This window comes from Micromys minutus, assembly GCF_963924665.1.
Source record: "Micromys minutus genome assembly, chromosome: 14".
NCBI classification, from domain to species: Eukaryota; Metazoa; Chordata; class Mammalia; order Rodentia; family Muridae; genus Micromys; species Micromys minutus.
The window spans coordinates 23,160,611-23,180,510 of NC_137983.1; the positions used below are offsets into that span (position 1 = coordinate 23,160,611).

The window sequence follows — 19,900 nt, forward strand, 5'->3', positions numbered from 1 at the left end:
TCTAGGGAAAATGAATGTTTTTTCTGGTCAGCATTAAGCGAAGTATAACATATGTGTTATTTTTTCTCTTTGTGATAACCAAGGAGACAAAAATGTTTGCCTTTTTCATTAGTTATGAGAGTAGAATACTGAGCTCCTTATCAATGGTAGTTCAAGTAATTTCTAGCTCCTTAATTTAAATGTTTTGGGATAACTTTTTGCTATAAGTAGTTATCATAAATGCTGAACGTACCACTATAAAGTCCAAGCCTAACATGCATATAACACTCTTGATAAAGAATCTGATATTTCCTTAACTTTGTCCTAACCGAAGTGGTTTTACTTTTTTTTTTAAATTTATTTATGTATATAAGTACACTCTAGCTGTTTTCAGACACACCAGAAGAGGGCATCAGATCCCGTTACAGATGGTTGTGAACCACCATGTGGTTGCTGGGAATTGAACTCAGGACCTCTGGAAGGGCAGTCAGCTAAGCTATCTCTCCAGTTCCTAAAGTAGTCTCTTAAAAGAAAAACAAAAAAAGCCTGTTGAAAGGAAATTAAATCTCCAGCATACACTTAGATACTGGTAAGAGATCTCTTCAGTAGATGAAGATTTTTATTTGTATATCTTTAAAAATAACTAGTATAGTGTATATTAACTGTATTTATAAAACAAATAACATGAGCTCAGTAGGGCGATAGACAATTTATAAGTTTATTGGTTACCTTTTGTACTAATAAATTGATTTAAAATCTTGTGCCTTTCAAGATAATTGAAAATGCTTCACAGGCTCTTTGCTGCCAGACGTCCGCCATCATGGGTCACATGCATGCTCCTGGGAAAGGCCTGTCCCAGTCAGCATTGCCTTACCACCTTAGTGTTCCCATGTGGCTGAAGTTGATGTCTTACTACATGAAGAAACAAATTTACAAGTTGGCCAAAATAGGCCTTAATCCCTCTCAGATGGTGTGATCCTGAGGGACTCACACGGTGTGGCTCAGGTCCATTTTGTGACTGGAAATAAAATCTTGAGAATCCTTAAGTCCAAAGGCATTGCCCCTTATCTCTCTGAGGATCTCTACCATTTAAGAAAGCAGTTGCTGTCCGAAAGCACCTCAAGAGGAGCAGAAAAGGATAAGGATGCTAAATCCCACCTGATTCTGACAGAGCAGAATTCACCGGTTGGCTGGATACTATAAGACTAAGTGGGTGCTTCCACCCAACTGGAAATGAGTCATAAATGCTGTTGTGAACACAAGCAATAAAATCACTTTGAGTTTAAAAAAAAAAAAAGCTTCACAGGACCATCCAGAATACTCTAAAATTAATATAAAGACTTATTTTATGTATGAGTGTTCTATCTGCATGTACACTTGGGCACCCAGACCCCATTACAGATGGTTGTGGGCCACCATGTGGTTGCTGGGAATTGAACTCAGGACCTCTGGAAGAGCAGCTGTGCTCTTATCTGCTGAGTCATCTCTCTAGCTCCAGGCTCACAAAATCTTTACCTTCCTGATTCTAGAGGGCCAGGACTGAAACAGTATGCCATCACGCCAAGCTAGTTGACCTCTTTCTGTAAAAACTTCATTTACCACAAATTTTCTGAATCTCCCGATATTTTTAACAGTGCTTTTCAACTATTCAGATATCAGATAAACATTGCGGTTTCATTACACGGAGGAGGGAATTAACTGCTTTGCTGGTTTAGGAAAAGACCGCACTAACTAAATGAAACGTTTGAGATGTGATTGGATTCTGCTAATCCAAATGTGAAAAGATTCATGAGACAGTAGCACAAACACAAAAACTCATGGTATAGGAAATGTATGGGTTAGAGTAATGGCAATATTTGTCTAAACTCCTACCGTATCTTATCTGTTTACAGATAGAGTATTTTCACATACAAGTATGAGAGAGTGTTTTGCTTGTCTTATGTATGTGGGCCCTGTGTGTGCAAGGTGCCACAGAGGTCGGTAGAGGGCACTGATCAGGTCCTCTAGAACTGAAGTTAAAGATAATTGTGAGCCACTAGGTGGATGATGAGAAACACATATGAGGTATAATATATTCCCAAGATTCCCGTAATAAACAATTAACCCACACACATTTAGACAAGGCTTTTAGAGGGGAATTTGAGTAGCAAGTAGAAATAGGGTCAGACAAAAGATCCTAAACTGCTAAGTAGCATGGCTGTTCCTCTTTGATGAATGTTTTAAGAAGCAGTGTCACCAGCAGAGATCTTTTGGCTGGCTGTTCAGTGGCCTTGGAGAAGTCCCGCCTTTTTTAAAATAAAAGTGTTTAAATTATTTTCTGTGTAAAAGTGTTTGCCTGCATGTATGTCTATGTACATCTATGCCTGGTACCCACAGAAGTGAGAGAATGGAGTCAGATCCCCAGAAAACAGGAATCAGGAATGTTGTGAACTGCACTGTAGATGCTGGGAATTGAACCTAGTTCTCTGCAAGAGCAGTAAATGCTACTTACCACTGAGCCATATCTACAGCCCCCATCACATAAGATTTTAATAATTCACTGTGGGTAAAAGACAGTGTTTATACATTAAATATGGCCACATGTTGATAATGGTGACCCGGAGCAAATGGTATACACAGAAGTTTACATCAAATCATGTCGTGGTCAAGGCTAGGTTCAGGTTGCTGGACTTCAGGTCTGAGGTTCTTTGCTCAGTTTTCTTTTTCTTCTTCTTCTTTTTTTTTTTTTAAGATTTGTTTATTTGTACACTGTAGCTGTCTTCAGACACACTAGAAGAGGGCATCAGATCCCATTACAGATGGTTGCGAGCCACCATGTGGTTGCTGGGAATTGAACTCAGGACCTCTGGAAGAGCAGTCAGTGCTCTTAACCACTCAACCATCTCTCCAGCCCTTAGAAGTTTTTTTTTTTTTTTTTTTTTTTGATTAATGCAATATACAAACTTTATTTGACAAAACAGGTAAAGTAAAACAGGCATTTATATTAAGAAAAAACTACAATTTGTAACAACTTAAAATAACCTACTTGCAGTTTCATTTAACTGAGCTCTGTTGCTGTGAAGAATACAGCTCATGCACAGGTATGGATGAAAGATCTGTACATTTTTCAAGTATTCACACATACCCTATATACACATATACGTTAGATTTGAAAGATTAGATGATCCCAGCTGTACTTCATTTCTGTTGTTCTTTTGGAAGAGGTCGTCTAGAGAGAAGAATGCGGTTCTGGTTCATGAATCATGTAGTGAACCCATCCTAGACTCTGTTGGACACCAAGTCTCCTCCACTCCTCTTCGGACATCAGATGAGTTTTGGGTACTTGTTTAGAGAGCTCTCTGGGTAACATGACATGCCAATATTCATAGTGCTCGTCGAAATACAGATCTGAATAGTAGATCTGCTTGTGGGCCATCCTGCAGGGCGCGGAGGAAAAAACAGGAGCAGGAAACAAGGTGCAAGGAGCTCCACGTCCGCCTAGGACCAGCGCAACGTCTCGAATCCAGCCCTTAGAAGTTTACATCATAAAAAAATTAAGAAAAAAAAATTAAGCTGGGCATGATAGCAAATGCCTGTATTCCCATCACTTGGGAGGTAGACAAAGAAAGATCTCAAGTCTGAGGCCATGATAAGGCCCATTACTTTGTATGGTAACCTAAAAAAAAAAAAGGCAAAATTCAAAAAGTTTTTTTTTTAAAATTCAGGGCTGGAGAGATGGCTCAAAGGTTAAGGGAATGTACTGCTCTTGCAGAGAACCTGTTAGTCCATGGTGGCTTGCAACTATTGGCAAGTCTTGGTTCACAGGATCTGACACCATTTCAGTGTACCAAACACAGTATCCTTGAGGACCAGGCATGTATATCACTCATGAAAAAAAATAAACCTTTAAAAAGGAAAAACATAAAATATTAAACAGAAAAGATTTTCTAATGTAATTGGCTTAATTCAAGCAGAAACCGATGCTTTTCCCTAGGAAGTTCTTGCTAGCTTGCTTTTAATTAGTTGAGATAGTTTCTATCATCTCATTCGGTATTAACTATGGATATAAACATTTTAGTATAGAGAAAATAGGCTTGGGGACATTTCCCACTAGAGACCTAATAAAAAGCATACATTAGACTTAGTCCAGTAACTTGAAGCCAATCCCACACTAATTTGGGGGCATTAGGTACCTGCTTATCTTTTTCAGGTCAGTTTAAGAGCAGTTTAAGTAACAACCCTGTGTGCATTTCCCTCCCACCCCCCAATGTCATCAATTTCTATATTGTAGAGAGTGGGGGATTTTTAAACTCTGCAGTCAGGAAAGTTGGGAGGCTCACTCTGAAGAGGCCATATGAGCAGTTACTTACAGGAAAAGGACAATGAAAAATAGCTAGGGGCAAGAGTTGGAATTGCGGGCTGGAGAGTTGGCTCAGCAGTTAAGAGCACTGACTGCTCTTCCAGAGGTCCTGAGTTCAAATCCCAGCAACCACGTGGTGGCTCACAACCATCTGTAATGAGATCTGATGCCCTCATCTGGTGCTGACTGAAGACAGCTACAGTGTACTCATAAATAAATAAAATAATCTTAAAAAGAGTTGGAATCACAAGGACAGGACCAAGGCATGCAATGCCCACTTCCCATCCTCGGGTAAACATTCTCCCCGAATGGGCCGCTTGCAGAAGGATGTCAGAATTAGATAAACCTGCAGAAATAAACACAGCAAGAAAAGCATACCTGCAATAATCCATACGCATGATCATGTTTGTGGTTCATAAAGGTTTATACCAGTGCCACAGGAAACAAAGTGATCTGGATTCCTTTCTCCTTCAGCCTGGCAGGATTATTAGAGGTACCAAGGATGCTTTACAAAATCCTTCCTTGCTTCCCAACTTGTTCTTAGTAAGACTGCATCACCGACTTTCCTCAGTTCCCACACCTCAAGTCTGTAGATCAGTGGGCAGATTGCATAAAATCCATGGGCCCCCACAGTATCTAACTCCAATCAGTAAGAAACGGAGCGGATTGCAATTATTCAATCTTTTAGTTAGGATTGGCCGGTTCAAGTAAAACAACAAAACAAAAACAAATCAATAACCTTAACAATGATTATTTTCAATAAGACCTGGCTCTTTAATATTAAAGAATGGCAGCAAGACAATTCGTCCCAAGTTCTCAGAAACTCAATAGTGTGCTTGCCTCGGTTGACTTAATTAATATTTGACTGGTCAAAATCTCAGCGTTAAAGTATGTTAACACATGAGTTCCCAGGCCTTACAACATAGCCCTTGTCCTCAGGACGGTGAATTTTACATTGTGTTTTACGAAATCCCAATTTTCACCTAGACCAGGTCCTAGATTTCCCTTGGCATGCCAACAGCTGCTTAGTATATACCACTGTTCTGAAGTGTTCTGAAAAGGCCGTGCAACAGGTCTAGCGCTGCAAACCAGGCAAACTCATCACTCTGGCGTATTCTTTTCTCACTCAAAGACGCTGCTCCCAATTGGGTTTACACAAGCGTTTCATCAAAATTCCGCGAGTACTCTCACGTATACCTACCTATTTCTGGGGAACTCCCCCCCCAAACCCAAAACAGCTCACATATTTATATACATCCCGGAAGTCTATCCGTAACTAGTTAGTTCCTCCTCCTGGCATTTCACTGATGGAATGGGAGAGTAAGGGATAGCCAGCCGCTCACGCTGAAAGCACCGCACTCGATGGCTGATCCCACCTTTAATCCCACCTGCAATGCTCCCCTGCTGGTTAGTGGTGGAGCCGAGTAAAAAATACAGTGCCGCGCGCGCGTGTGTAATGAAAATACAGTGTCCTGTGTGTGTGTCTGTGTGCGCTTCTCATTCCGCGGCCACGCCAAGTCCTCGCTGGCGTGTGGTGCCTAAGAGATTCGACCTCTGGAAAGTTTCCTTAGTGTGGTTTGGGGTCGGGGACCGCGGCGGGGTGCAGTCTTGCCACCTTCTCCCTAAACCAAACTCTAAGACGCGCGATCAGGGGAGCAGACCCGACGAGCCACCCGGGAGCTGGGGGGGGGGGGGGGGTATGGGGCCGCAGCAAGGCGGGAATCGGCATTTAAAAGTTGAGGACAGAGGGCGCGCCGCCTACCTCCGCCGTCGGCCCCGGTACTCGGGAGCCAGGCGGCGACCGGAGCAAGACCGTGGCCTCGGGGCGCTCGGCGGGAAGTCGCCGCGCATGCCCGGAGCCGCGCCCGCTGCACCCTGGGTCGCCTTAGTTCCCTCAGGCCTCACTCGGCTAGCAGCGCCCTGGGGCCGTTCGCTGCTGTCTTGGAGGCTCGCGAGGGAGGCGCTGGATCCGCCAGATGGAGGCAAGGTCTGTAACTCGGGGCCGAGCGAGCCGAGCCGGCGCTTCCGAGCCCTGTAGGGGGCACGGAAACGAGAAAGCGGTCGCCTGGGCTCTCGGGGGCAACCGTCAGACTTTGGGCGAAGGGGCAGGCTCAGCCATGCGGCCCCTTTAAGAGGGGGCGGGGCGCGGCCTGCCGTTTGGCCGCCCTCCGCACCCTCCCCCCGCCCCAGGCGAGAGTTGACAGACCAATCGCCCGGGTGGCGCAGGGAAGGCGGGAGAATGCGAACTCTTCGGTAGGGCGATAGGGGCGGGGCCCCAGCCTTATTAGGAGTGAGTCCTGCGCAGGCGCAGATGCGGCCTCTGGCCAAGGGGCGGGGGCAAGTCTACTGAGACTCGGACAGGCATCGAGGCAGATTAGTGAGGCGAGAGGGTAGCGAGGGCTTGTCACGGGGATCCGGGCGACCGGGCAGCCCTGGTAGTGTCTGTGGAGTCCCAGGGGGACAGCCAGTGTCACCACCCGGGAGCTCGGCGCCGTCGGCCGCGGGGAACCCCGCTGCTCTCTCCCAGCGAGGGAGGGGGCCGGAGGGAGCCCCGGTCTCGCCCCGCCCCTGGGCTTGTTACCGCGGGGGCGGGGAGTAAGGGCTTCTTCTGGGGGGAGTGGAGATCGGGGGACTCGGCGGTGCCCTCTCGAGCGGCGGCCGTGTCCCCGCGGCGCCGGGCTGCCCAGCGGAGGAGCGGCGGTCGTGGCTGTTGCATGTGTGGCTGCTGGATGCGGAGGCGGCGGCGGCGGCGGCGGCGAGGAGCAGCAGCGGCGGCAGGATGTTAGGGCAGCAGCAGCAGCTGTACTCGTCGGCCGCGCTCCTGACCGGAGAGCGGAGCCGGCTGCTCACCTGCTACGTGCAGGACTACCTGGAGTGTGTGGAGTCGTTGCCCCACGACATGCAGAGGAACGTGTCGGTGCTGCGGGAGCTGGACAACAAATACCAAGGTACTTTTCCCTCGGTCGGGTGACAGTGTGAGCGAAGTGCAGCGAGCGATCTGGTGTGTGGGACCGGGAGAGGGTACTGCACAGTACACTCGCGGCCCTCCCTGTCCCGGCTGCGGCTGACGAGGACTTCCGAGGATCGCCCGTCAGCCCCCGCTGCAGCTCTGGCGGCTGGCTGCAGCTGCCGCGGACGGGGAATCAGCCATTTTAAGCGAGCATTTGTTCCGGTGCCTGCCGGCTGGGTGCCGCACCGCACACTGTTCTGCCCGGGGCTGGGGAGTGTGCAGCGGGACGCGGGCTGGACTGGGTGCTGGGCCTGTTTGCCTCTTGCCCGCTGGGCTCCCTCCCTCTGCGAGCAGATGCATTGGAACGTATGGGGGGAGGGGGCGAGAGGACGGCGAAGGTGGACTCCGGAGATGCCCCCCCCTCCCGGCTCCCGGCGTGGCGCGGGACTGGGACACTCTGTGCTTCCTTCTCGCCCCGGGGAAAGTTCCGGGCCGCCCGGTGCCTCAGCCCTTCCTCAGCTACTGCCAAATGGTTAAAGGGGAGGGGCCCCCCCGCAAGGCCGGGTGGAGAACGGGTGTGTGTGTGTGTGTGTGTGTGTGTGTGTGTGTGTGTGTCGGGTTGTGTGTGGGTCTGTGTGTCTGTGTGTCGTGTGTGTGGCGGGGAGGGCCCGGCCTAGGGGCGGGGCCTTCAGGTGTGACGTCGTATGGGCGGGGCGCGCGCTCCCGCGGGCGTCGTCCACGGCGGGCAGCTCGGAGGGGCCTGGGTTGACTGCTGGGCGGGACAGTAGATGGGCCTAGGCGGAGTCAGTGATGGGTGGTGAGGTTTCAAATCTGTCCTACCCAGAGAGAATCAAGGCGCGGGCACAGCTGTGGGACTGTCTCTGACCCTGGCTTAGCGTAGGTTCCGGGCTATGTGTCACTTCCGGACTTCTGGAGGAAGTGGGTTCGTTGGCTGGGCAACCGCCTGGCGTCCTTACACCCTTGGGTTCCTCCTCCATCGAGTTTTAAATGAAGAGAAAAGCTTTTTTTTTTCTTTTTTTTTTTTTTTTTTTTGGTCATCAAAGAAACTAGGACAGAGATTTATCTTTAGGGACTGCCATACCTTTGTCCTGCAAGGACAGGAGAAATTTAAATGGGGATGGGTTCAACCTTTAGTAGTAACCCCCAGTCAAGAAGTGGTGTAGACCTAGTATGGACCATAAAAAGAACTTGGAACCATTCTGTTTTCTCAGACCATCACCAGTCCTGTAACTTAATCCTGTAAAACACCCCATGGTGACTTAGCATGTTAGAGCACTTAGGTGTTTCAATCTACAAACGTGTTTTCTGAATCTCTGATAAGATTTATAGTATGTCATATTTCTCCAGATTCAAAATTTATGAAGTAAAAATTCACTTTTATAGACAAGGTTTATAGAGATGAAGTAATGTGTTCAGTTAATTGTGTAGAGAATATTTTAGTTTAAAACCGTGACTCCTTTCATTCCCAAGGGGTTGGAGTTAGGACTCACACAGGATAGGTGAAGGTCCTACAGGTCCACCCCTGTTCCCACCTTTAAAAGAATGAGCATCGTCCTGTGGGATTTTCTGCAGACATGGGGGATATACATGAATGGCAGTCTAGTGATGAGACATGAACTTGAGAATTGATGCCAAAATATGTAGTTTTCCTTGTATCAAAACTGTTGTATTCTGTAAAAAGCACAAGCATTACACTAGGTTGGTAGTGACATAATTTGTGACAGGGAAATCTGTGATACCAGTTACCTATAATTGTCATAACTTGTTCAGGTAACAGTAGACCTTACAAGACTGAGGTTAATGCAAACCAATTCCATTATGATTAGGATTTATTCCAAGATTAATACACAAATAGCAGCTAGCTTCTGCATTGGTACATAGTTGTTAAGGTCAACTTCTCACCTTTATTTTTGTGAGAAGCTTTATATATTTTTGTTTTCTTGGTTCAGATTCTATATTCACTGATTCTTAAGTATTTTCTAGGGTATCTGATCGAAGTGTCTTTCAGAAATTATTGCATGGTCCATTAGAGAAACAAAGAAAAAAACAATTGATTTTAATATTTATTGCAGGATATGGGTACAGAAAGCCTTCATTGTCTCTTCAGCATTTCATTCATAATTTTCTAGAGACATAGCAGTCTTTGAGCTAAAATGTATTTGATTTCAAGTGCTTTTGTACACTGTATAGAAAGTGCTGTATGATCAGATGAACGTGTTTGGCAGTTTGAAGTCTGAAGGCCTTGATCTTTTTTCCACCTCATGTGGCAGTGATTGCATTCTCATGTGTTTGCTCTGGAGACATAGTTTGTAAGTGTTGGACATTGAACCTAGGGTGTCACACATGTGTAATAAGCAATAGCAATCTACCACTGATTATTCCCAAACCCTCTTTTTACTTTTTGCTTTGATACAGGAGCTCACTGAATTACCCAGGATGGCCTTGACCTACTGTGTTGCCCAGACAGGGTTGAAATTGTGATATTCCTTCCCCACTTTCTCAAGTAGCTGCTGGGTTAACAGCTTGTGCCATTAGGCCTAGCAGGATAAAAAGAGAAATCACTATCCCATAATATGGGCTGAGTACTTTTTTGTTGTTTTTTCTCACTATATAGTTAAGGTGTCTTAATAATTTTTTTTTAATCTTATCACAGTGTCATTGTGCAAGTATGACATGGGAATGTTTAACTGATTATGAGATACAGAATGTTTGAAATGAAGTTTATGTTTTTGTAACCCTTATTTTGTATCTAACAAGAAAATAGCTAATGTCTTTATTTTTCCCATAGGAAAATTAGGCTCATAGGAAATGTACTTATTTGCCTACTTGACCAAAACAGGATATATTTGGATTTTTTTTCCCCAAACATGTGTTATGCACAGGCCGGCAAGATGGCTTAGTTGGTGAAGGGGATTACAGCCAAGCCTGATGACCTGAGTTCAGTCTCAGAGACTCACATGGTAGGAGGAGAGAACCGAGTCCCATAAATTGTCCTCTAGCCTTCACAAGGAATGCTCTGGCATTGCTTGAGAACTTACAACACACAGACACTATTAAATAAATAAAATAAAATAAAGCTATGATATGAATTTTCTCAGTACCCTCAGCTGTTGTGGCATAATTGTCCATCGAGTGTTACTGTTTGCAGTTTCCAGGAAGAAGGGAGTCCATAAATGTTATTCTAATTATTCACTTTTGTTACCTGCTTTCAGATAGCCAGCATTATGTACTTAGTTAATATTTCTGCTCTTTATAGTAGTTACGGGCATATAAAACAGTGATGAGGAATGCACTAGTAATATCATTGGAAGCCAAAAACCATGGGGTGCTGATATATTGAAATCTAGAGCTACTGTTGATTTTACCTCCAGGAAGACAGACCTCTTTCATGTAGCATTGTATCATAGTGGGGTAAGAAATAGGACGAATTTGAATAGAACTAAACTTAATTAGATCTTTGATGACGTGTGAAATTGTACATTCTGGTGACTCAGCAATTGCTTGATTTAAAAATGTCCAACTTTTAATACAGTTGCATCAGCAGCTCCAGCAAGCTTTGAATCAACTGCTGAGTTAGATACAAAGGTAGAATAGTCCAGTGCTGACTTGACTTAATTTTGTAGTAGCTTGGCCACTGGATGCCAGCAACAGCAGATCTCCTCTGGAAGTAGTTTTGATTTTCAGAATTTCCCATGTGATGCCAGAATAAAAGAACCATTTAAAACTAAGTTATCAGGAAGCTAAGGAATGCTGACACCCGCCTTTTTAAAGTGTGCCTAAGTGTAGGATGTGAAAATTAGGGTAACGTGTCTCTCTGGAGTCATGTAACAAGTCACTGATTGAGCTGTAATTTCTGTGAACACAATTGGGAAGCAGTCTGTGGCTGCCCCACCTCAGGTTTTATGGCTGGAGTTCAGCATGTAAATTTTGTGTATAGAGTTGTTTTGATGTTCAAACAAAGAATCAGCCATAAGGAACTCAGCACATTTTAAATTAGCATGTTTTAGGAAATACTTTTGTCTTTTGTCATACAAGACTTATGAAACACTTTTGTTAACTTGCTATGTGTGTGTGTGTGTGTGTGTGTGTGTGTGTGTGTGTGTGTGTGTCCTGTGAAGGTGAGAGGTTGCTGTCATGTCCTTTTCTGTTGCTCTTTACCTTGTGGGGGTTTTTTGTTTGTTTTGTTTTTTTTTCTGAGACAGTCCTCTCACTTAAGCTAGACTGCCTTTGAGCAGTTAGCCCTGGGGATCTCCATCACCAAGGTTACAGATGCACACAGCCAGATGGCTCTTTATGTCGGTGCTGGGAATCAGCTTAGGTCCACATGACTGTATGGCAAACACAGAGAGATTACGCCATTTCCCTATCTCCCCCTTACTTTTAAAAAATACAATGAATGGTATTAAGGTTTATGTTGTTTTTGTTAGTTACTTTTAATTGGCTTTGTCTTAGGGTTTCTGTTGGAGAGAAAGGAGTTTATTTCAGCATATAATTCAGGGCGTAGTTCATATCTGAAGAAAGTCGGGGCAAGACCTTAAGGCAGGAACCGGGAGACAGGAAGTAGAACATAAACCATTCTGCTTACTTACTGGCTTGCTCCTTGAAGCTTGCCCAGCCTTGCTTTCTTATGCATCCTAGAACTACCTTCTCAGGGTTTTGAGCAATTTTCTCAATTGAGAGTTCCTCTTGCTCAATAATTCTAGTTGAAATTACGTTTACTTACTGTGTGTGTGTGCACATGAGCATATATGGAGGACAGTTTGCAGGAGCTGGTTCTGCACTGTTACAGTGTTGGTCCCAAGGATCAAATTGAGGTTGGCACATTGGTAGCAAGCTCCTTACCTGTTATCCACTTGCCTCCCAGTACACTTTCATATTGGATGATGTAGAATTTGTATAAGAATGTGTTAAATGTATACATAAGTGTGCTTTCCTGCTTTAATTAAAACTTGAAAATGATGCATGTGCTAATATGCCGTAATATTCTTTTTCCCCCCCTTTTTTAGAAACTTTAAAGGAAATTGATGATGTCTATGAAAAATATAAGAAAGAAGATGATTCAAACCAGAAAAAACGCCTACAGCAGCATCTCCAGAGAGCATTAATCAATAGCCAAGAATTGGGAGATGAAAAAATTCAGATTGTCACGCAGATGCTCGAATTGGTGGAAAACCGAGCAAGACAAATGGAGCTGCATTCACAGTGTTTCCAAGATCCTGCCGAAAGTGAGCGGGCCTCAGACAAATCGAAGATGGATTCCAGTCAACCCGAAAGATCTTCTAGAAGACCTCGAAGACAGCGGACCAGTGAGAGCCGTGATTTATGTCACATGACAAACGGGATTGACGACTGCGATGATCAGCCACCGAAAGAAAAGAAATCCAAGTCCGCTAAGAAGAAGAAGCGCTCCAAGGCCAAGCAGGAGAGGGAAGCATCACCTGTTGAGTTTGCCATAGACCCCAATGAACCCACCTACTGCTTATGTAACCAAGTGTCTTATGGGGAGATGATAGGCTGTGACAATGAACAGTGTCCCATTGAGTGGTTTCACTTTTCGTGCGTTTCACTCACCTATAAACCAAAGGGGAAATGGTACTGCCCAAAGTGCAGGGGGGACAGTGAGAAAACCATGGACAAAAGTGCCGAGAAGACAAGAAAGGAGAGGAGAGCGAGGTAGTGAAGGCCTCCCGTGTTTAAAGGGTTCTTTGTCTTTTATATAATTGCTTTCCTTTCAGAAAATGTTTTAGGGTAAATGCATAAGACTATGCAATAATTTTTAATCATTAGTATTGATGGTGTATTAAAAGTTGTTGTACTTTGTCTGTGACCTTAATTTTCTGCACTGAATTACCAAATATTTTCAGCCAGGTAGTCTTATGAGGACCCAATGAAAGGGGCAGGCAAGAGGGTCGTAGGAATGAGCTACAAGCAGCTTCCCAAGCCATGCCTAGTCCATCCTCACCTTGAACTCCCGTTGTGGTTGGGGGGTAAACCCAGAAGTTTTGCTAACATTTTGGTTCTGTGTGCTTAAGAATTTTATGTATTGTTGGATTTCTGTGTCAGATTATCTTGGTAATTTCAAACACGAACACTATCCTGTTTAGAGATTCTTACTGCCTCCATGTATTCAGACACTTGCTACATCTCTTGTCTCCCAGAAATTCCAGAAACTAGAGAGAAAAGTATGCCCTCGTCCCACGTGGACTAATGTGTTCTTACTGGAGTATTTGCTGTGTTTCCTTGGTAGCCTCTGATACCTGTCAAATGTAGTGTCTGTAAAAGCCCCTGCTTCTTCAGAACAGACACCTCATCTAGTGCTTAATAAGGGACTTGTCTTGTTTTGATCAAGACACATAAGGCTAGTTAGAAATACCAAAAAACTCTGCCACTGGCTTATACTGGCAAAATTTGGATTATTTAGCATCATGGTTCAAGGTCAAGCAATTTAAAGATGTGTCTTAATATTTTCCATGTGACCCACTGCTGAGATGTTTAGCCACAGACCTGTCAGTGGGAAAAGGGCATATATTAGTCTTTAAATATTGCCTTTTCTGTCAAACAGTTATTTTAAATAGTTTTTCTGGGGCCTAAAGTTTATTTCTGTCCCAATGAGTAATTATACATTATTTTAAATAATAATATGTTTACCTTAACCTTTAGTATTGGTGCTGTTTAATATTTTATGTTTATTGAACTAATTTCATTATAATGATACGATTAATAATGTATTTGTAAATTGAATTTTCCAAGATTTTGATACTTTAAGGTTAAGCATCTTGGTGGATCTATGACCATGTGCTTAGAGCAGTGTTTGGTTATGCAGGCAGCAGCTGGACTAGTCCTTTAGACTTCTGTGTAACCTCCGTCTTATTTATCATTTCTTTCTAATCTGATAATCTTGGTTCTTTTTGATTAACATATGAAAAACCATGTCTGCTTGTTTGTCAAAGAAAATGGGTTTTTTTTGTTTTTTGTTTTTTTTTGCTCCAAGCTCTCTGTGTGACTTAGCCCTGTCATTTCACCTTATCTGAATAGTGGGTCAACAACATGGAAAATCAGTTGGCTTAATCATCCCCAAGGGTCTTTGGAAATTTCAGTGTTGTACTGTGGTGAAAGATTTTTAACAATGAAATGGCTTGCTTTTCTCTTTCATTAATGTCCTCCATCCTGAGGTATGGCGACAGTTTTAAGAGTGAGCTTAGAGGTGGGTAAATGAATATTATTTTATTTCCATCCCAGGGAACTTTGCTTGGTGACTTTGGCCAGTTGACTACCTTACTTCTTAAGTAGGAAACATTAGGTAGTATGGTGTTTATTTATACTGTTGAGTTGTAAAGAAACCCATTTCCCTCTTGAGAATGTAGCTGTTTAGCTGATGCTGGGAGTCAGGAGGAGCAAAGTTCTCCAAAGCTTTGAGGTCTGACCATTGAGACTTAACCTCTCTTAATTCCTACTGTGTGACAGAAATCCCCAGTCTTACCTCATATTGGAATTATCTTAGGTTGAAAGCATTGGTACATCTGCCCCAACCCCAGCAACTGAGATGGAATTCATTTGAGCTTTAGGCTTTTTTAAAGGTCCCCATTCTAATGTATAGAAAAGTTTTGAAACCACTGCTGTTTTTAGAACTTTTCAGCCTATCAGAAACTTTTGGGAGATTGTCAGCATCAGACTTTTGTGGCTCCAAAGCTACTACCACCAGCAGCTGAGCACTGCCTCTGTGCCAGGGACTGTTCTACTACCTTGTTGCAACATGCAAAGAAATATTCCCTCTTAAGGACCACTCATTGTAGCAGAAGAGTTGGGTGTCTTAACAGAACGTTAAGTAACTGTTTCCGTGGCTAAATTAAGGAAAGCACAATAGCAGTGAGAGGGGTGAGGATCAAACAGTGAGTCAGGGAAGGGCCTTGGAGGAAGTAGTCTGACCTCACATAGTGTGTGTGTGGGGGGTGATGGTGGGGGGTAGCATAAAGTTGACACAGCGTTAGAGTGGTAAAGAATGAGCTGGAGAATAAAGGCTTTGGAAACCTTGCCAGGCGGTTAGGGAAGGCATTGAAAGACTTGAGTCACAGCCTGATTTGTATTTAAAGATCAGCTTAGCCATTGTGTATAAAATCCACCCATGGAAGTGGGAGGGAGAGGGGTTAGAAAACTCAGAAGTTTTTGCATCCCAAATGGCAGTTTAGGTTTGTGTGGTTAGCTATGGGAAGGCTTGTCTAATAATGTGTCTTTATCTAAAAATTTTTAAAAGATAATTTTAAAGCCAAAAAGTGTGTTTATACACCAAGTACGTGCAGTGCTCAGAAAAGCTAAGAGGATATTCAGTCCTGAGAGCAGAGTTATAGACTGAGCTGTCTCATAGGATTGGGAACTGAACTCAGGTCCTCTGGAAGAACAAGAAATATTGTTAACCACTGAGAGTTTTGTTTTAAAAGGCATAGCTAGTTTGATTTAACTTAGGAATTGAAAGCAATGTAATAACAAGGGTGACCCTTAGATCTTTGGTCTGAGGATGGAGGATCCCCAGATTGGGGATGGCAACCAAGTGGTTCCGGAAGAGAGAGGAGTTTGCACTTGGGTTTGAAATGGCTCAAGTTTCTGGGGCAACCCAATATGGAGTTCTGGGTTTAACAGGCTATGGGAGGAGACTGGAGAGCATCTGGAGAGTCAGTGTGATTGAGTGTTAGTTTCTCAAGTGTCTGCATCATCCTCACTTGTCACAGTGCAGTCTGACCAGTTGATTGCTTGTAGTGCCTGAGAGTCTGCATTTTAAGCAAGGCTTGCTGTTGCTGATGCTGTTCGGTGATCCATGACCTGAGGACCAACCAAGTTATCCCAGAGGAGAAAGGAGCTGGCCGGGAGCTCTTCTGATATTTCTAAATGGAAGTGTTCTGAGAAGGGCATCAGCATCTCGGTCAGGTGCTGTTGAACCATCAGATTGATTAGTTGAATAAGCTGCAGGTATGGTGGGTGAAGGACTGAAGTAGTCGACAGGACTGTAACTCAAGCTTTGATGCAAGAGGGTGAGCAAGGCTGCTCACCTGACTTAAATACGTATTTGTCTGCAAGACAGTGTTATGGGTAGTGGCTGGGTAAGACTGAGTAAAGACAGCAAGTGGTCTTTTGAGTTTGAGATGCTTAGATTCCAGAATGCACAGGGGTAAAGGCAAGTAGGTAGCTAAAGTTAGCATGGGGACCATGAGATTCACAGTCCTGGTGAAGAGACGGGGATAGAGAGGATCCTGGAAATCTGTAGGAATTAAAGATAAGTGGGTGAAATGTCGCTTCAGAAAGTGGGAACAAAAGTCAGTCTGAGCTATTGCTATGCCAAGGGTTCGGGTGCTATGAGCCATTTGCAAATTGCCTGGGTCTGAGTATGAAAAAAAAAAAATAACAGAATAGCTTAACACCTCCAAGTCTCTGAGCCAGAAAAATAGCATTTCCCCTGACCTGTATGCCCACTCGTCCTCTGCAGCATCCAGCCTCATGGCCCTGTGTGGAGTGGGGAGGCACAGCCCTTCCAGGGGAAGCTTCTGGGAGCGAAGCAGGTGGGCTCTGCTGCACCTGGTGTGTCACACACTTGTGCTTTGGTGTAGAACCAGGTATATCTTCAGAAATGTGTGTGAGTTTGGACTTAGCTTAATTGTGATTGCTTGACCTTGGTGCACAAGCCGGGAAACTGGCTCCTCTACCCTTTCCTGTGTGAGTGTGGGGGCTGTGCTCTTGAGTCAGGATTCCAAAGACCTCATCTGTGAGCCCTGTCAGGCCCCTGTCCTTGGCCTGCAGTTTGTTTAAGTAAGAAGCTAGCAATGTAGAATGGTTATTGGAAAAGCTGCCATTAGTCACAACCCTAGGGAGGTCCTAATCTCAAGTTTACTCTCTAGGGTTCCTAACATCTCAGCTTTTAATTTATGTATGTGGTAGCTAGACCTGAAAGCAGACTTATTTTAGATACCAGACAGGAGGAATAGCTCAATAGATTGAGCCATTTCTGTCTGCTCTTTGAATCATATTTAAAAATATTACCCAATACTCGAATTGGCTCAGTTATGTAAATGTATTCTATAAATACAAAGGTATCACTTATGCATGGGGTAAATTACTATAACAAACGAAAGCAGTGGCAGTCTATGTGCGATTACTTGTAAGATCAGACTCCATGGGCCACCCTTATTAAATAATGGGACTAGTTAATAATTAGAATGAAAGACCAAAATACCAAAGATATCAAAAGTATTTGGAGAATTTTCTTGAATACTTCCTTATCATGCTCCTCTGAGAAATAACTTTACCAACACAAGCTAGCCATTGCTCTTTTTCACACTCAAGTTTTAATGGTTTCTCAGCCATTGTGGTGGTACAGACCTTTAATTTTACCACTTGGGTGGTGGAAGCTGAAGAATAGGAGTTCAAGGCCAGCCTGGATTATGTAGTGTTTCAGGAGGTAAGACGCCTTATATGGGGAAAAAAAAACCTTTTTTTTTTTTTCTTTTTTTTTTTTTTTTTTAAGCTAAAAGTCACAAGGTTTCTGTAAAGCCTGCCTACAAGACGCTAACCAACGTTATCCATATGAACATTTTATAGACTGATCGAAGGTCATTATGCTGACCCATAGAGATTTTGGTGTGGTCTGTTTTCTGATCTGAAAAGTCCCCCACATCCATCCAGCGCCTCCTTTACAATTTGGGAGTTTTTTTTTGTTTTGTTTTGTTTTTTGAGATAGGGTTTCTCTGTATAGCTCCGGAGAGAGATTTCTTGAACCAGCCTTACACTTTTGGGCTAATTGTTCAGAGTTGAAAAAAGTATTCTTCACAAATTTTAAGAATATTGGAGAAACAATTGGCCTGCTTTCTTAAGTAGTTCCCTTGGCCTTTCATGAGATTTACGTAATGTGTTGGCCCCTGTGACTCAACACGAGATGACATATGTCCTTAGACCGTACTCTAGTCAGGAGGACCATTTGCTTCTGAACTTTGCCTCAGGCTGGTTTGAAAAATGATTTTCTTTTTATCTTCAAAAACTGCTCAGCAGCTTTGCATTGGTTGTATCTTGAAAAAGCATTTGGTTAGATTTTTATCTCGCTTAAGAATAAGCAGAATCTGAGAAACCTGGGTGCCTGGGGATTAGGTTTTGAATATGGATTTAAGTTAGATTGTTAAGTGTTTGGTTTTAATTTTCTTTCTTTTTATGAGACAGGGTTTTCTAGTATTCTTGGCCAGCATGGAATTCAGTGTATAGACCAGGCTGGCCTTGAACTCACACCTGCCTCTGCCTTCATATACGAGGGTTAAAAGCTTCGTGTCTCAGAGAACTATGTCTTACTCTGTGTCTTACTTCTTACTCTGAAGATCAGAATCTGATTACTTTGTTTTACCATAGCCTTTAACTTATTTACGTATTGTACCAACATTACAAACAGTCCACAGGAAACAACAGTGTGATCCAATCGGCTAGTTTTCAGGTGTTAGCTAGCCTGCCAATACGGAATCCTGCCCTTGGTGGCAAGTAATAATGTTGGGTCCAAAAGAGTTTACCCTATCAAGAATGTAAGATGGTAGTATATAACATTTCCAAGCCTGAAAGATGGACTTTTATTGTTTTGTTTTTTTTTTTTTTAGGGGGCTGGGGTGGGATATATATTTGTGTGTGTGTGTGTGTGTGTGTGATATGTGTGTCATGACAAGTGCCCCAAATAACAAAAATTTCCTTCTGTGATTTTAAGAGTATAATTTCACTTTTTTGTTACTAAGCTTCATTTCTCACAAGTACTCACAGATTAAAGAAAAGAAAGTATATCTTTCTTTCCTTTGGGTTTTTTATTTTTTTGTTTGTCAGTTGTTTGTTTTTTGGTTTTGTTTTGAGACATTGTTTCTTTGTGTAGTCATGGCTGTCCTCACTCTGTAGACCAGGCTGGCTTTGAACTCAGATCCAACGGCCTCTGCCTCCTGAGTCCTAGGAGGCCTAGAACTGAAGATGGTAGCTTCATTTCTGATCAGAGAAACTCCAGAAGGGACCACTGTTAGTCTTGAGCTCGTTTCTGGGAGGGGGGCACAGAAGAGTCGAGTGATAATGAGAATCTTAATTTAGCCCACATTTTATTATTATCAAGTGGGCCAAGTAGATGCTGTGAGAAATGGCCTCTGGGCAACAGTCTTGTGTTGGCAGTGACCTCTGAAGTTTATTAGGGTTCAGTGTCATGATGTTCCCTTGACTTTAGAAGCTATAAAGTTCCTTGGAGGATTTCATCGTTTCAGAGTAACTGATAGAATCTGTTCCTGCAAAGGGCATAACTGGAAAGTCTGGATTGCTAAGCCAATGTCACAGTCACAGTTTTCTACGAGTCGTGAAGTACCATGGGCAGGTGGAACCCAAGCCTGAGGAGCACGGGAGTCACCTAACCTGTAGAGGGAGGGATGGCTGATTGCCTGTGAAGTGATGCATGGAGTGACTGGGTTCCAGTACAGGTTACTGGGAGGGTAGAATGTGAGTCTTCTAGGTTTTTTCACCTCTTTAGTTGGTATTTCAGGAAAATAAATTCCTGGAACTGAAGTAAGTGTGTGTGTGTGTGTGTGTGTGTGTTTTACTTGAATGTAAGCTTGTGCACTATATAT

At 43.6% G+C, this 19,900-nt stretch overlaps 2 protein-coding genes and 1 pseudogene across 3 annotated transcripts; 2 read left to right on the forward strand and 1 right to left on the reverse strand.

Annotated features, from left to right (window-relative positions):
- The first annotated feature begins 799 nt into the window (after nucleotides 1–799).
- Nucleotides 800–1,216, forward strand: LOC308429611 (small ribosomal subunit protein uS15-like; annotated as a pseudogene). The gene has a single exon. The product of its transcript is annotated as a small ribosomal subunit protein uS15-like (transcript).
- Nucleotides 1,217–3,187: 1,971 nt separating this feature from the next.
- LOC308429581 (cyclin-dependent kinases regulatory subunit 2-like) lies at nucleotides 3,188–3,394 on the reverse strand (the record flags this gene model as incomplete). The annotated part of the gene is made up of 1 exon (XM_080928486.1): nucleotides 3,188–3,394. The coding sequence occupies one exon, from the start codon at nucleotides 3,392–3,394 to the stop codon at nucleotides 3,188–3,190; it is 207 nt and encodes a 68-aa protein (XP_080784612.1).
- Nucleotides 3,395–6,304: 2,910 nt separating this feature from the next.
- On the forward strand, nucleotides 6,305–13,165 carry ING2 (inhibitor of growth family member 2). Its single transcript, XM_080928395.1, has 2 exons — nucleotides 6,305–7,266; nucleotides 12,296–13,165. The coding sequence occupies exons 1-2, from the start codon at nucleotides 7,098–7,100 to the stop codon at nucleotides 12,964–12,966; spliced, it is 840 nt and encodes a 279-aa protein (XP_080784521.1). The 5' UTR covers nucleotides 6,305–7,097; the 3' UTR covers nucleotides 12,967–13,165.
- The last annotated feature ends 6,735 nt before the right edge of the window (nucleotides 13,166–19,900 follow it).